We start from the raw sequence: 15,755 nt of genomic DNA, 5'->3' as shown, positions 1-15,755 counted from the left end.
TGATTTTTATCCACCCTAGTTTGCTTACTACAATCAACTAGTATTCTTCCATAGTTGTATTGTCTAGTATGGCACATTTTATTCAGTTCTTTGACTACACCTGTGTACTCTGCATCTTAATATATTGCTATATATTTTAAAATTATTTTTATTAAAAACCAAAGCTCATATGGAATTTTACTTTTAAAAAATATCAGATTAGCACATTAGTTATGCAACATTATTGCAATATTTTTATGATTGACCTGAAACAATCAACATCTGTTATTTCTGTTAAGGCTGTATTTTTACTTTAAGCTATATTTTAATGTGCTATGCTGCTTTTTTTCCCTGAAGCTGTATTCCATGTATTTTTTTTCCTATGATTGAAGTTCTTCCTGTAAATTTCCTATGATTACCCTATATTATAATTGACAGTTTGCACCAATTACAATTATTTGTCAAGCTATAACTTTCTTAAATGCCTCATCTTTCACAACTTCAAAATAATCCATTAAATGTTGGAAAAAAAGTGAAGGAAAATGGCTGTGCAGTCATATACATGACAAGACAATTTGGGACAGTTTCCAAAGCAGCTAATAAGAAAGTTTATTTAAAAGAAAACTCCATGTATGTTGTTCCATGTAGCTCAAAGACCAGCTTTTGAATATGCCCAGCTTTGTTTCAGAATATTTTTATTAATTGTTGCTTTTGTAATTCTAAAATGCTTTTGGAATATTGGTGCTTTAAATGTGACGCCAAATTTGAATGCATTTTTCTTTTATTATATGCATTCAGCATCCTATTTATTTTTATAGGTCCCGGCAACAAATTTTGATACAGACATTTGCTGCATCTTTAAGTAGAATCATATTATCTTACTCTGTTAACCAGCACAGTGACAAAAAATACCTTTTTAAATTTAGAGCAATATATGTTGATAATCTCCATTTTACTTTCTGAATTTTATCAAACTAAACCTATTCTATTCTTTCTCTTCTCTAGAAGGATAAATTGTTCATTTGTCATGTAATATCACTTATTTAAAGAATATGTCTGACAAGCCTTTCAGTAGCATTTGGTAACCTTAAAAATTGCATTCAATTGTTTTATTTTTGCTCACTGGTGCTAACCTTTATCTTATCACATTATGAATTTCTTCTGAATTACTCTCCTTTCCATATGGAAGATGTGTTTTTCTGCCTATTTAAAGTTATTTCTAATTCTGATTTCTAGTTTATTTTCTGTATACTCTGGTATCTGTTAGAACTTGGCAAAGCAGTACCATTTTGCTATACTGCCTTGCCTCTGAGAAATCTAAGGTAGCACTTTGTCATAGAAAAGTGAAACTCTGCCTCATCACCACAAATAAAAACTGACACCACACACACACACACACACACACACACACACACAAAAAAAAGATGGGCTTCTTTGCTTTACCTTATCTAACTATTTTACTGGAAATGACAAGCAAAACAGCTTGGTGCAATATCTAATGTATCACCAAGAAGCGCATGAGGAAATATCAAGAAAGTTTTTCATAGAGTCTTCAGTTGAAGTCTCATCCAGGTCTAGTATTTCTAGACTTTAATACTGTCTCTTCACTTTGATCATTATTTTCTCCAAGGCTTTCTTTCTGCATTGAAACTCATCTACAAGCCTTCCTTTAACAAATTCTAACATTAATTCTGCCCCCCTTATTTCTAAGCTTTTTTAACTGGACAATGTGATTCAGGTAGGCTACATAAAATAAAGCTGCCATATGTTTATCCTTTGCCCATAATCCCATGCAGTTTTCCAAGTCAGCATTTAAACATTATTGAACGTCTTTGTCTTTTCCAAGTTTCATGTGATGTAGTTTCATTTGAAATAAGAGCTTATTAGTCAATCTTATTCTTTATAAATTCCAGGACAGCTCCCCGTCCTTTTCATTTGTTATGTGTACCTATTTTACCCTTATTAATAGACCTATAGTATATAATGCTTGCTGGTTTTGTTCATTCCAACCTTGAGGATTCCATAGTAGTGTCTCTGTGGCAATAGCCTCATTTTAATCAGCTTTTTATGCTTTGTACTTCTACAGTTGACAATTTGAATTATTCAGTTTCATTTTTGAAACTATAAGGCTATCATTTTTATATCCTTGCTTAAAAAAATAAAATTAATTCATAACTACCAGGGGATAGGTTTGTTAAATGTACCTAGAAAAGTGTTCAACAGAACTTTAGCTGGACATATATACAAGATGACAATCAGCAAAATTTGGTAGTGCAATTTATGCTGTCCTCAGAGAGAGAAAGAATGTGACAAGATAAAAACACGTGAATCATGAAATTCTTGCTTGTATGTGGAATTAAAGTTGATTGCTAAATAAAGTAAGAATTTTGTAATATAGATGCATATCATGCATGAAAATAAAGAGACTGCTTATCAAATAATTCATCATTGAGCCAAGAGTAATCCAGGAATATGTGATGATTCCTTTGTGTTTTTAATACATTAAAAATATGTTAGGACAGTTTCTGGTGATACTAAATACATGTGGACCTGGAGACTTCAGAGTATGCTTATTTGAGAATTAGATCATATTTTGTGTTGTTTATAGAGAGCTTATTCCTACCAAATATTAAATTAATGATATGATTTAATGGATCATATAAATCTGAAAATTAATTAATCAAGACCTGATAGGGGAAATGTTATGAACAATTAATTACATACTTATAAATTATGAAATATTAAAGCAAGTAGACTAATTTGTGTACTTTAAAATAATTATTAAGTAAATAAATGGGGGAAATTAAAATGTGATCAGCTGATAAATGTGTTAAATTTGTCTGCTATAGAGATTGAATATCAAAAGAAATAAAAATGGCTGTTTATTAGTTTGAGTCTGTCCACTTTGTTACTACAAAAATGAGTATTGCAGAAGAAATATAAAGGTAAATGAGAAGAGGGAATTTAAGTATATATAATAAAACAAGTAGAGATAGGATCAATAATGGGTGGATGATCAATAAAAGTGGACCGAATAGAAAAGAGAGTGACAATATACGAAAAGGAACTTAAATTTATAGCTCAGAAAGACAAAAAACTGAATCATAAGACAAATATTTGAAAGAAGAGAGCCATGAAGAACTACATGCAGCAAATATGAATCAATATATGAACACAGTAGGAGCAATGATACAGAACTATGAAATGAAATGGTATATAGAGAACTATGAAATGGTATAAATTAGCTTGAGTTATATTTCTTGCTTTTATTGTTCTACCTACACTATTTTATATAGCATTACTTTTTCTTTTCTGTTTTGTAATTCAAGACTAACCTCAAATGTAGTAAGTTGATGAAAATACAGATTTTTAAATTATAATTTTCCATCATAAAGATAGCACAAATATTTAAATATGAACTTTAAGTAAAAGATTTCTTAACATTTAAATATAATATTTACAATAAATTTATGCTATTCAAATATAAATACATATTTAAATATAACATTTCAACAAAACATTTCCTTGAACTCTTTAGTAATATAGGATTACTAAAGTGATAAAAAGTGATAAAAAGTGAATCAAGCAACTGAGAAGCAGCAACTAAACAACATAACAGCACCTAAACATAAACCCAGCATTGTTTCATCTCTTCTTCTTCATATACATATACCTATGGCAAGTTGTGCAGTATTAGCGCCACATTACTATAGAACGAAAAGCCTTCAGAGAGAAGCCAAATAGTTTCCTTGTTAGAGTAATGCTGTTACTTACCACTTTTGATTTTGAAGGAATAAGTATAAGATGTTAAACTTTGCAAATAGGTGAAGCAAACAGTATTAACACTGATAATTAATATATGGATTAATGATAGAATTATAAATGACTTATTCAAAGTAGAACAGGAACAGACTAGAATGTACTTGAAAGGTGAACTATTTCTAAGGACTGATTTCTTTGACTAGCAGAAACTGTTACCATGCTTGGACCAGCCAATGAAAAAATGATAAATCCATTGTTTATCTTGTCTGTTCAACAATTGAATACAATTTTTGTATGAAGATAATACAATTAAATTCAATCTTATAGGGGTGATAATTTTACCAAATTTATATTATTGTAGTGGAAGATTGTCTGTCTGTCTTATCTATCTATCTATCTATCTATCTATCTATCTATCTATCTATCTATCTATCTATCTATCTATCTATCTATTATCTATCTATCTATCTCCTGTTTAGGATACATAGATATATACATACATATTCTGTTTAATTGGTATTCTCTGAGTTGTTATACAGTTTATAATTTATATCCTGAGGAATATGCTATACCGTATGCCCCCAGTTGCAACTTCAGCTGAGGTGGCCTACATATTTGATTACATAATTATGTACAAAAGCAATTATATAATTCAGAAATACAATTATTTGAATAAACAGTTTTCTCTCACACAGTTAAAGGAAATGAATGTGTGTGTTATATGTCCTAGATTAACAATGTACTTGAATAGTCATGGTTTCCCAACAATTAGAAAGCAGATGTAGATGTGTACACTTTTATTGTTCTCTTTCTTAATTATATTTTATTTCAAAAAAGTATAATATTATTATCCCCTTTAAAATTGTAACTTTAAGTTAGTGATGGTAGTTATGTGGGATGGAACTTTGAAAATATGTCAAATAAAATTTAAGAATTATTTCAATTTACTAAATGAAATACCCAATTATTTTTTGTAAAATATTGTATTCCACTTTATAATAATTCTGAATCATGCCACCCTCTTAGTTCACCTCAAAAATATTAAAAAGATTAAATGAATATTATAAGTAAAGGATTGGTATTTCTTATTTCCATGTCTTTAGATATCTGACATGGGAACATACACGTGTGTTGCCACAAGTTCAAGTGGGGAAACATCTTGGAGTGCTGTGTTGGATGTTACAGGTAAGTTACACCAACATAATACAGAAAACAAAAACAAAAATGTACTAGAACGAAATCAGGACATTCAATACATTATCATTGATTCTTATTAAAGTTTTTTATTAAGTGCAAAATTTAACACTGCACAAGCCTTCTACACATATAATGAATCTTTCCCATTTTCTACTCCCCCTCTAGCTTTCTAGCTTCAAGACCCAGTGGTAGAAGCCATTGTATCAGCAAAAGTTAATTCAGAACTCCATAGACAGGTCAGCATGCTAAAAGCACTGTCTATAATAGCCATTGCGACCCTTCAGTATATTGAGAGACTTCATATTTGTCCCTCCTAAAAACTATATGCACAGAAGGAAATATTAAGTCCTGAGACAATGGTGTTCATAACAGACCAAAGTGACATCAATATAGCAATATATGTGGGATTATGTCATCACTCCCAAAGATGCAGTTATATACTAATATCACAATATCTAATGCAAATGCATAAGTCACTGAATTTATTTCACATCATCACACACATGTAAAATCATTTTGCAGTATAAGCTGATGCATCCATATTTTTTCATTTGGGGAAGTTTGAAGGGAGATGGTTTAAGGGCAAAATGCTTTATGTTCAGTAGAACATATAAAGTCTACCCTCTAATCCAGGGGTGGGCAAACTATGGCCCGCGGGCCACATCCGGCCCGTTGGTCTTTTTATGCGGCCCGCCGAAGATTGGTCCGTATGTAACCGCGGCCACTTTATCTATCTATCTATCTATGTTGTGCAAATTTAACTATGACGCCAAACTTGAGTTTTGGAGGGTGTCTCGGAGAAAAAAATAGTTATTTTTCCTACCGTGAGTACGGCAGGCGTCTCTTCCATAAAAAAACCAAAACTCTTTACTCCCCTCGCTTTGAAAAGGGAACTGTTAACAAATGCAGTTTTTATATGTATTGTATCTTGTGCTGACCCGGCTCGTCCGTCAAATTTTAAAAGTCAATCGGAGCCAAAAGTTTGCCCACCCTGCTCTAATCAGTTCCATCTTCCTATTATGAATAGTTGATGGTTTCCTCTTTAAGATCTACCGAAAGAACAGGAAAAAGATGGATCAAAATAGTTAGTCCCATCTGAGTGCTGTTTTAATCCTGATATCCTCAGACACACATAGGAGGAAAAAGTATTGTTTTAAACATGTTTTCCACCCCAGTTTAGCTCAATCTTTCATTGTAGGAGAAAAATGTTACTATAAATGGAAATAGTTGGAATACCTTTTTCTTCTTCTCTTGCTTCACTTGTTACTATAGTTGAATGATAATGAAATGATAAGATACGTTATATCTCAAAAGTACTTACTTTTAATATGTTGTGCATCTGTTTAAAGCATTTATATAACTACAAAATTATTTCAAATAATTTAAATTGTCCTTTAGTAAACAACATGTAAAAACCAATTTGCATTCTGTAGAATTTGGAGGAGCAGCAGTTAGCAAAAATTATGATTTAAATGATCTTCCTGGAGCACCATCCAAACCTCAGGTCACTGATGTCACTAAGAACAGTGTCACCTTGTCTTGGCAGCCAGGCACACCTGGGAACTTACCAACAAGTGCATATATCATTGAGGCTTTTAGGTAGGTTAAAACATATTACTGTTATGATCCTTTGCATTTTTGAACAAAATTCATTCCAAAGTTTTAGCTAATGTCAGAAATTTAAAAAACATGGGTGCTTTTAATGTAATTAAATTGTATTTTGTTCTACATGGTTTTAAAATGTTTCAAACATTTGATTTAAACTTTTCAGATGAGTTTATGACTAAAATTTATAAAAATCTTTAAAATGTTTTTACCAACATGTTGATAATGGATGAAGAAGAAACGTAAACATTTTTCAGCATTCTTTGCCAGTATCAACAAAATCTAGTGTTGGAACTAAATATAGGGCTGATACCTCAATAGTCACTTATCTTTTTTTATTCTTTTAAATTTATTTATTGATGATGTGGACTGAATATAGAGAGAGCTATCTCCTGTTTACCTAACCTTCTTGTGTTACCTGATAAGATCTACCAAGATGGACTTTCCTTTGATTGAAGAACCAGATTAGGGAGAGGTCATCATTAAGCAATCAATCTATATGGTCACTAAGAGTTGACAATAATGTGATGCTACATAATCAATCACATGTTAGGAGTTTTGTGCTTCTAATTAATTTAGAATCTATCATAGTTTCAGTTGGTCTTGCTAGCACATTTTATGATGTCTTTATTTGTCTTTAACAGCAAATAGAAACATTTCCTTGACCATTGTTTTAAGGTATGTGATTTTAGCTATAGTATTCCAATTCATTTTCATTTCAGCCAGTTGGTGAGCAATAGCTGGCAAACAGTGGCTAATCATGTTAGAACAATTCCTTACACTGTGAGAGGACTCCGTCCAAATACCATCTACCTGTTTATGGTGAGAGCTATCAATTCACAAGGGTTGAGTGATCCCAGCACCATGTCAGATCCTGTCCGAACCCAAGGTAACTTGAATTTATTTCTCAGGCAGCCTATTTGAAGTTAATTATAATATGCAATGCATATGCAAATGTAGAAATATTACATGTGAATGTATATCCCTGGAGTGTATATTAATATGTGTACACAGTAGCATGTAAATATACATTTAGGATCACTGAATGACCAAAAAATAAAACTTGAAAAGGAAGGAATATACAGGTGGGAAAAAATTAGGATGATATTTGCAAAGAAATCTCTTCTTACAAAAGAAACAGCCATAATATCATGAAGTTTCACTTTACTCTTCATAAAAATGGAGAACTTCGTTGCTTTCTAAAGCAGCTTTAAAGCATTGCTTTGCTCAAAGCATTGTCAGTGTGATGCAGCCCTTTGAAACTAATCGAATTAAATACATTATTTTTAAAGAAGTGAAATATAAGCCAAAACACAGTTGACTGTGGCTCCATATGATGACCCATATGACTTGGTGACACAAGTAACCCAAACACAATATCATATGGAAAAGCATTTATACTGATAGATAATACTTTTATCAATATCCTCCTGAAAGGAATATTCCTTATTTGCAATTTTTAGGAATTTAAATCTGCCTACCCAGTTCAAAAATTTCTATTAATTTTTAAATATTTTCTTCTTGCCTGATATATATATATGTTCATATCAGCCTATCTAAGTTGAAATATATTTTATTGTAACTACTGAAACCCTATAGCTACTACCTGAATAGCACTACTATCCATAATGTTTGGGTAAAATATTTATACTATATTTGTGCAGAATATAGTTACAGGAACACAAGGACTTCATACAATGGTTGCATCATATGTGTGTACAAGTTCAGTTTCCATAACTGAAGAGTAACTAATCAATTATAGAAGTTAACAAATACCTAGAGACCCATATTTGCATATAATTATTTGAGATCATATTGTTATACAATTATACCTTGGTACTCAACTGCTTTACACTCAACAAATTTGATACTCAATGCATTTTGATGTGAAAATTTTGTCCCGGTATGGATAGTTTGTTTGATATTCATGCACAAGCTAGAACTTGTCAATGTCAGCTGTCCTGTGACTCACTACATTATTCCTAATGAGAAAAAATGTTTGGTAATTATCATTTTTGGTACTCATTGCACCTCCCGAAACCAATTAATGGTGAATATCAAAGTACCACTACATTTAGAGGTTAGAAATGTCTGAGATCTTAGAAAAACCTGGATATTTGGATACTATGCAGTAAGGATTCAGGTCTTGATATGGGACTGAGATTGCATTTATCACACTCTAGGATTATCTGTTTTAGAAGTTAAATTGGACTGGTGTACATCTCATGACCCTTATAGGCCTCTTGGTGACTTACAAAATGTTCACAATAGTATGTGGCTGACTGCCTGCAGGAAGTTGGGATTGGAGGTATTCTTTTATAGTGATGCTGCTGTTTCCTCAGTGGACTATTTGAAAAATATATGTTCAATATTTATTAAAATAAATTTATATCTTTTAAAAATACTGCTACTGTATAAATCAGAAGTGTTCTATCTGGACCACACTCCAATCCCACTACTACATTGTTTGACAATAAACTAATTTCAGTAAGATCATTTAAGTGAAGGTTATTATGCTTTCAATCATCATAATAAATTGATTTAATTGGCTCTCCTTAGTAAGATAATAACTTATTGATTCACGCCAATATGTTTGACCTGGCAGATATCAGTCCACCAGCACAAGGTGTGGATCACAGACAAGTCCAAAAAGAGCTTGGTGATGTAATTGTGCGACTACATAATCCTGTTGTGCTTACTCCTACCACAATTCAAGTGACCTGGACGGTAAGACATTTGAAAAGTATATGATAAAATGTTTGATTGTTCTTAATATTTTTCTTATTCTAATCAGTAATTGGAATGGTATTGTGATATTTTAATATTTACTTTATTTACAAGTAAACTGAGTTTTTTATTGACTGGAAGTCTGTTTTAGGATCTGGAATGGCATTCTCTGAGAATTCATTTTTATTTTTAGAAAGTTGGTTTGGCAGATGGCAGAAAATACTTTTGGCATTCTGACTGCTGGCAAACAAATACTTACCACTCCTACTTTTATTTGTCCTTGGAAATCATCTGAAAATATATATATATATATTTTCTGCATATTTTCTATTCCCTAATGTCAAGAACACTTGACATTACTACCAGTGTTTTACTATAAGAAAAGGAGGTAGTTTTATTTATAGACCATGAACTGAATTTCTTAATAATTGTTCATTATTTGATACATGATAATAATTATATGTGACCTTTCATTATTTGCATTAAAAAGTAGATTGCATGTTGGGAATAATTTTTCTGATGAGGACTGTATTTCTTTGTAAATAATTTATTGGGGTTACATGGTAACTTTTGATTCATGTATATGCTTCTTTTCATGTAAAATTTAGATGTATGTGTCTGCACATATGCTGTCTTTCTCTATAAATGGTGCATACTTATAATGTTTGCCTGCATGGTACTTATTTTGAATAAATACACATAAGAATCAGCAGGGGAAACTAATCTAGCAGTTATCAAATATCTTAAACTATTACAATTGTGAGATGAGTGTCCTTTACTGATCCTGTAGAACAAACTCTATAGGTGTAATTTTTACTGAGATGCATTTTCTTCTTTTGGTGTTTTTTTATTATGTGAACAAAAAGTTAAGTTGCAATCCATATGTGGAAACACCTGTGTGAAGTATAGTAAAGTAGATTATATTAAAATAGTAACATAGTAAAAATGATAATTAGCTAGAGCAGTAAAACCTTAGAAGATCATTTGATGGGAAATCCTGATTATGAGAAAAGGCATATATATAGTATTTTGAAAAATCCATTCAATAATTTTACTCTTAAAATTAGAATAGCTCAACATTTTTCAAGCCTTCCTCCTTTCCATATGTTTGATAAGACCTTACTAGTAACAGTGCATTAAGAAAATATTTACAGACATTTTTAAAAATCTGTTTTCACTTTGTCATTATGGTGTACAAAGTGTAGATTAATGAGAAAAGAATGAATTTCAACAACTGTAGAATCAGGCTGCAGCATAACAAAATTGACAAAAGTGAAGGGTGTCTGAAAAATGCACTGTACTGAGGTAAGATTTGTGTGAGAAATAAAAAATCTAATTACAGCCAATATTACACATATAACTGCATAGAGAGATAGAATGTCTCATGTTATATTTTTTCTAATTTTACTAAGGAGAATCCCTTAAAACAAAAAATATTTAATAATGTTAAAAATATTATTCGAGAGAAGTAACATCAGTACATCAGATTTCAGCTCTCTTATTTATGAAATTATGAAATGATACCCATGAATCATTTCATAACTATGGGTGACAAAAAAAAATCTTATTTAAGATTCTATTAAAAGTTTTTTTTCTTCTTTGTACAGAAGTTTTGCTATTTTATTCATTTGTATCCAGTCTTTAGATCTTAGCTATACACAGTTTGTTTTTTATATGATTTTGATTCAGGAAACAAAAAACTGTTTTTTCAGTTATGCTCTTTTTTTTCTCCTCCTCCTTCTCCTGGACCTCCTATAAATTGGATCATCTGGACTCCTTCTAATTACGTTTCAGGCTAAAATAGATATACAAGGCAATTTTGGTCCTGCTTGTAGATGACCTGTGGTGGATGTTGAATGAGATACTGTATCATTGATTTGTTGACAGACTTCAATACTATCAATATGATATCTTTCTGGACATTGTTAGAGGCTTGGCAATTGAGCGCCCTGTTCCTTCAGGGCATTTCCAGTCAGTATTGGTGGGGGAGAGCAGTCTAATCCTTGACCCCCTATTTTTCAAGAGGTCTGTCTCCTCTTTTCTTTAATATATACATGAAGCCACAGGGAAAGGCCATGGCATGAGGTTGTACATATCTGTTTTTGAGTGCACAAGTGAAGTTCTGTTCCAATGTTTAGAGGCAGTGTTAATGTGAATGGGAAAGAATATAGTTTGGCTCAATCCTACCAAAATCTAGTAATTGTAGGTTTTGCATTCCACTGGAGAGTTTTCATCCTTTAGTCTGAATGAGGTTGAACTATTACATTTGATTCAGTATACAATACAAGAGAAGCGTGATGGCTTAGTGGTTAAAGACAGTTGGAAAGCTGACAGTCTATATTCAAGACTCAAGAGCCATACAATGGGCTGACCTGCCCACCAAGCCATTCAAAAGCATGCAAATGTGATAAATAGGTGCCACTTCAGTGGGAAGGTAACAGGGTTCTATGCACCCTGGTGTATTGGCCACATGACCACATAAAAGGCTGTGGACAATGCTGGCTCCCTTGAATAAGAAACTGAAATGAGCAGTACCCCTATAGTTGGACACAACTGGATAGGGGAAACCTTTACATTTACCCTTATATAATTTAGGGGTCTTTTGGAACACATACCTCCTTCTGAGATAGCATGTGGCAGCCGTTGCAGGGTGTGTTTGCACAATTTCATTTTGCAACTTGATTGAACCCATTCATGGGACTCAGCTTGCAATTTTTCATGTCTTAAACATCTCTGAAACAGATTATTGCATTGAGTTCTAGAAGAGGTTGCCCTTGAAGACTATTCAAAAACTTCGGTTAGTGTATTTTCTAAAGGTAACTAGACTTTTTCCCCCTTGAAGACATCCAAGAAGCTTCTTCAGTTCTGACTAAATAGTGGAGGATGGAAGGATTTATATTCCTTGCAGTCATCTGGTCATTATAACTAATAAAGTCTTATATGGTAGGAGCACCTGCGCCCTAGGATAAGATATGCCCATCTCATGTGCTTTAACAGGAAGAACACTGTTAGGTATAACATTGATACCAAATATGGTTTGGGTGAATAAATATATAAAACTTAGATATCATGGTTTAAGTGCTTATCACTTTAAGCACAATGCAGCAGGCAATTAGCCGATTAAGGGTGCGGTTAGAAGTTACTATATAAGGAAGCATTAGAAGCTGGAAAGCTGCGCTGTCTGTAACTGTGTTCTGCTGGCTGTAACTGTTACTGTGTGCTGCTGCAACTAACTGTGATTACTGACTGTGAGTGCCTGTGACTGAACTGTTATTGTTTGCTACTGTTTGCTGATTTACTGCGTAATTCTACTGAATATCCAGCGTTTGTTTCTCTGGAGAGTGAAACCGGAGGAGGAGAAGATATCTTTATCGGCTGATAAAGATATTGCAAGACTCTTAACTTGGACTATACTAGTGAGTCTTACTGGATGGAAATACTGTGAATGACTTAATGGACTGAATGACAATGCTTAAACTCTAACTGGATTAAAAACTATTTAAACTACAAACAGTGTTTTGAGTTCAGTGTGTGTATACTCTGGGGCCCTTCCGCTCTCCTTTGGCTGCCTGGCTTGACTACTGCTGCAATACTCTGCTAGGGGTTAATCCCCAAACCCTAACATTGGTTATGGGCCCAGCAGCATAGTCTAACTAACCAGGATATAACAGAGAGAGTTGGTGTGAGTTGCACATTACTGTAAAAACAAACTGTTTTAATTAGTTTAAAATAGTCAAAATATCTGAAGAGCAATGGCACAAGTAAATTTGTCACAACTGTCCATGATATCCAGGCTGGATGGAACAAACTATGTTTCATGGTCAATGAAATGTAGTTTACTTCTACGCAGAGAAGGTTTGTGGGACATTATAGCAAACCCACCAGATGTGAGTAGCTGGGATCCTGCTAATGATGATGATAAAGAAAAGTTACAAGACTTTAAACTGAAGAATGAGCAGGCTTTATGCATCATAGGACTGACTCTCTGTGATCAGCAGCTTGTCCATATTCGTGGAGAAGAAAATGCTGCAAACTGCTGGGAGAACCTCAGGAAGATTTATGTTCGGGACAGTGTAGGAGCACATATAAATCTTACACGGAAGCTTTTGAACGCATCTTCAGAGGAATGGAGATATGTTAGTTCATTTAAACTGTATGAAGAGCATTTTTCAAGATTTGCAAGAAAAAGAGCTTATATTTAATGAACTGCAACAAGTCTACATAATATTATCTTCATTAGATCAAAGCTATGATGACTATGTGACTTCGTTAGAGGTATTGCCAAAAGAAAGCCTCTCATTAACCGAGATTACAGGCAGGCTACTAGAAGAAGCCAGAAGAAGGCGTGAGCGTGACGAGCTGAGAGAAGATAAGAAAGAAGAGAAATTATCTTCAAAGCTTGAAAGAAACCAGATTAGCAAAGTACAGCACCTGGAAGAAGAGAATTTATCTTCAACGGCATACACAATTAAAAAGTGTTTTAATTGTGGAGGCAGAGACATTTGGCAAGATTCTGCAAAAAGAGAAAAAGCCAGAATGTAAAAAAGCCAAAGAAAGCATTTGAACTAGCCACGTTTAGCAACTCTGATGTGAAGAATAATTTATGGGTGGTTGACAGTGGCGCATCCCACTGCATCACAAGAGATAAGACAAAATTTATAAAAATGTCTACAAGCTCTCAACATATATCTCTTGCCAATGGCTGGAACCTGAAAGCGAAAGGTCAAGGTTTTGCACGTTGTCCGTACATAAACCAGGATATAAAAATGTTATATGTACCGCAACTAAAGTTTAATTTGCTTTCAGTAAGGGTATTAGATAAATTAGGTTATGTAATTACTTTTAAAGATAATAATTGCATAATTGAAAAAGATAACAAAAGGGTAACTGCAGCTTTAAATGGAACATTATATGTCTTAGATAATAGTAAGAAAGGGAGGCTCAAACTGTATTTAATAATATAAAACCTCATGAAGAATGTATCCATTTATTGCATAGGCGTTTGGGGCATGTAAATTTTAAAATGCTAAAACGTACAGTTGAGTTATCTGAAGGAATAAGGTTAAAACCTTGTGATAAATATTTGCGTTGTAATGTTTGCTGTGAAGATAAGAGCAAAGTATTGCCTGCAAATAGGCTAAATGGTTTCAAAACAAAAGAACCTTTAGAAGTAGTATTTGCAGACATAATAGGTCCAAAGAAACCCAGTATGGGGGTGCTAGATATATACTGAGCATTATGGACCATTATTCTAGATATGGGTTTTGCTATTTAATGAAAAGCAAAACTGAAACATATCAACATTTTTCAATTGGCTTAGGTTTGCTGAAAGAAAGTCTAAGCGACAACTGATAACCCTGGTGACAGATAATGGTGCGGAATTTATTAATAACAAATTCCAGAACAGACTTAAGGTAGCTGGAATAGAGCATAAGAAGTCTGCTCCATACAGGCCAGAACATAACGCTTTTATTGAAAGAAGAGGCCAAACACTACAGGCAATGGTTAGAACAATGTTAAATGATTCTGGGTTACCTGATTCTTTGTGGGGAGGCTACAATGTGTGCTAATAACATATTGAACAACGTTGTTAATACAACAACAGGTGAAATACCATTTACCAGATGGCATGGCAGGAAACCTGATCTAAGTTACCTGCACACATTTGGTGCACCAGCATGGGTGCATATTCCTGCACAACTCAGAAAAAAGGGGCAACATAGAGCTAAAGATTTTTCTTCGTTGGTTATCAGGCAAACCATAGGGCATATAGATTTTGGGAGAAAGGCACATCTAAAGTGTTATGTAGTGCTAGTGCCCAATTTCTAGAACATGAAGGATGGGAGAAATTAGAACAGGATGCCAATAAAGATGTAATTATTGAATCCTATAGAAATCCCATTAGTTATCCCTGTAATTTTAAAAATAAAGTAAAGAGACAAATACAGGATGAAATAGTGCCCATAAAGGAAGAAACAGATTCAATAGCTGAACAGGATGAGGAAGATGAACAGGTAGTAGTTCAACAAAGTCCTCCTGTAAGCCCTGTAATTCCCAGAAGAACTACACGTGTATCTAGACCGCCTGATAGGTACCAGGCTAACACAGTGTGTCAAATTAATGAAGTTCCTAATTCTGTTGAAGAAATTAAAAAGTATCCTAATAAGGAAAAGAAAAATGGTATGCAGCAATGAATAAGGAACTGAATTCATTAAGAGATATGAAGGTGTATGAAAATGCCAAATTACCTGTAGGAAAGAAATCCATTGGCTGCAAATGGATATTTAAGGTAAAAACAGATAAAGATGGTAATTTAATCCATAAGGCAAGATTAGTAGCCCAAGGTTTTAGGCAGAATGCTAATGACTACGATGAGGTGTTTGCACCTAGTCTTAAGGCAGCAACCTTGAGGCAGCTTTAGTGTGGGCAGCTAGTAAAAACTATATAGTTAACCATTTAGATGTGGAAACTGCTTACTTGCACGC

The 15,755-nt window shown here is 33.3% G+C and overlaps 1 protein-coding gene across 12 annotated transcripts in view; it reads left to right on the top strand.

Annotated features, from left to right (window-relative positions):
* The window catches only part of ROBO2 (roundabout guidance receptor 2), a 766,078-nt gene that overhangs the window by 659,568 nt on the left and 90,755 nt on the right, over positions 1-15,755 (top strand). For all 12 annotated transcript variants that reach the window (XM_087966640.1, XM_026664101.2, XM_087966639.1 and 9 more), the window contains 4 exons: positions 4,845-4,926; positions 6,372-6,537; positions 7,266-7,432; positions 9,149-9,270. In XM_087966640.1, coding sequence (XP_087822766.1) covers positions 4,845-4,926; positions 6,372-6,537; positions 7,266-7,432; positions 9,149-9,270 — 537 coding nt within the window. The remainder of the gene's footprint in view (positions 1-4,844; positions 4,927-6,371; positions 6,538-7,265; positions 7,433-9,148; positions 9,271-15,755) is intronic.

This window comes from Notechis scutatus, chromosome 5, assembly GCF_049901735.1.
Source record: "Notechis scutatus isolate UNSWTSFEM ecotype Mainland chromosome 5, rNotScu1.2, whole genome shotgun sequence".
In the NCBI taxonomy this organism is placed as follows: Eukaryota; Metazoa; Chordata; class Lepidosauria; order Squamata; family Elapidae; genus Notechis; species Notechis scutatus.
The sequence above is the reverse complement of the archived record's forward strand: the minus strand, read 5'-3'. Positions and strand labels throughout refer to the sequence as shown.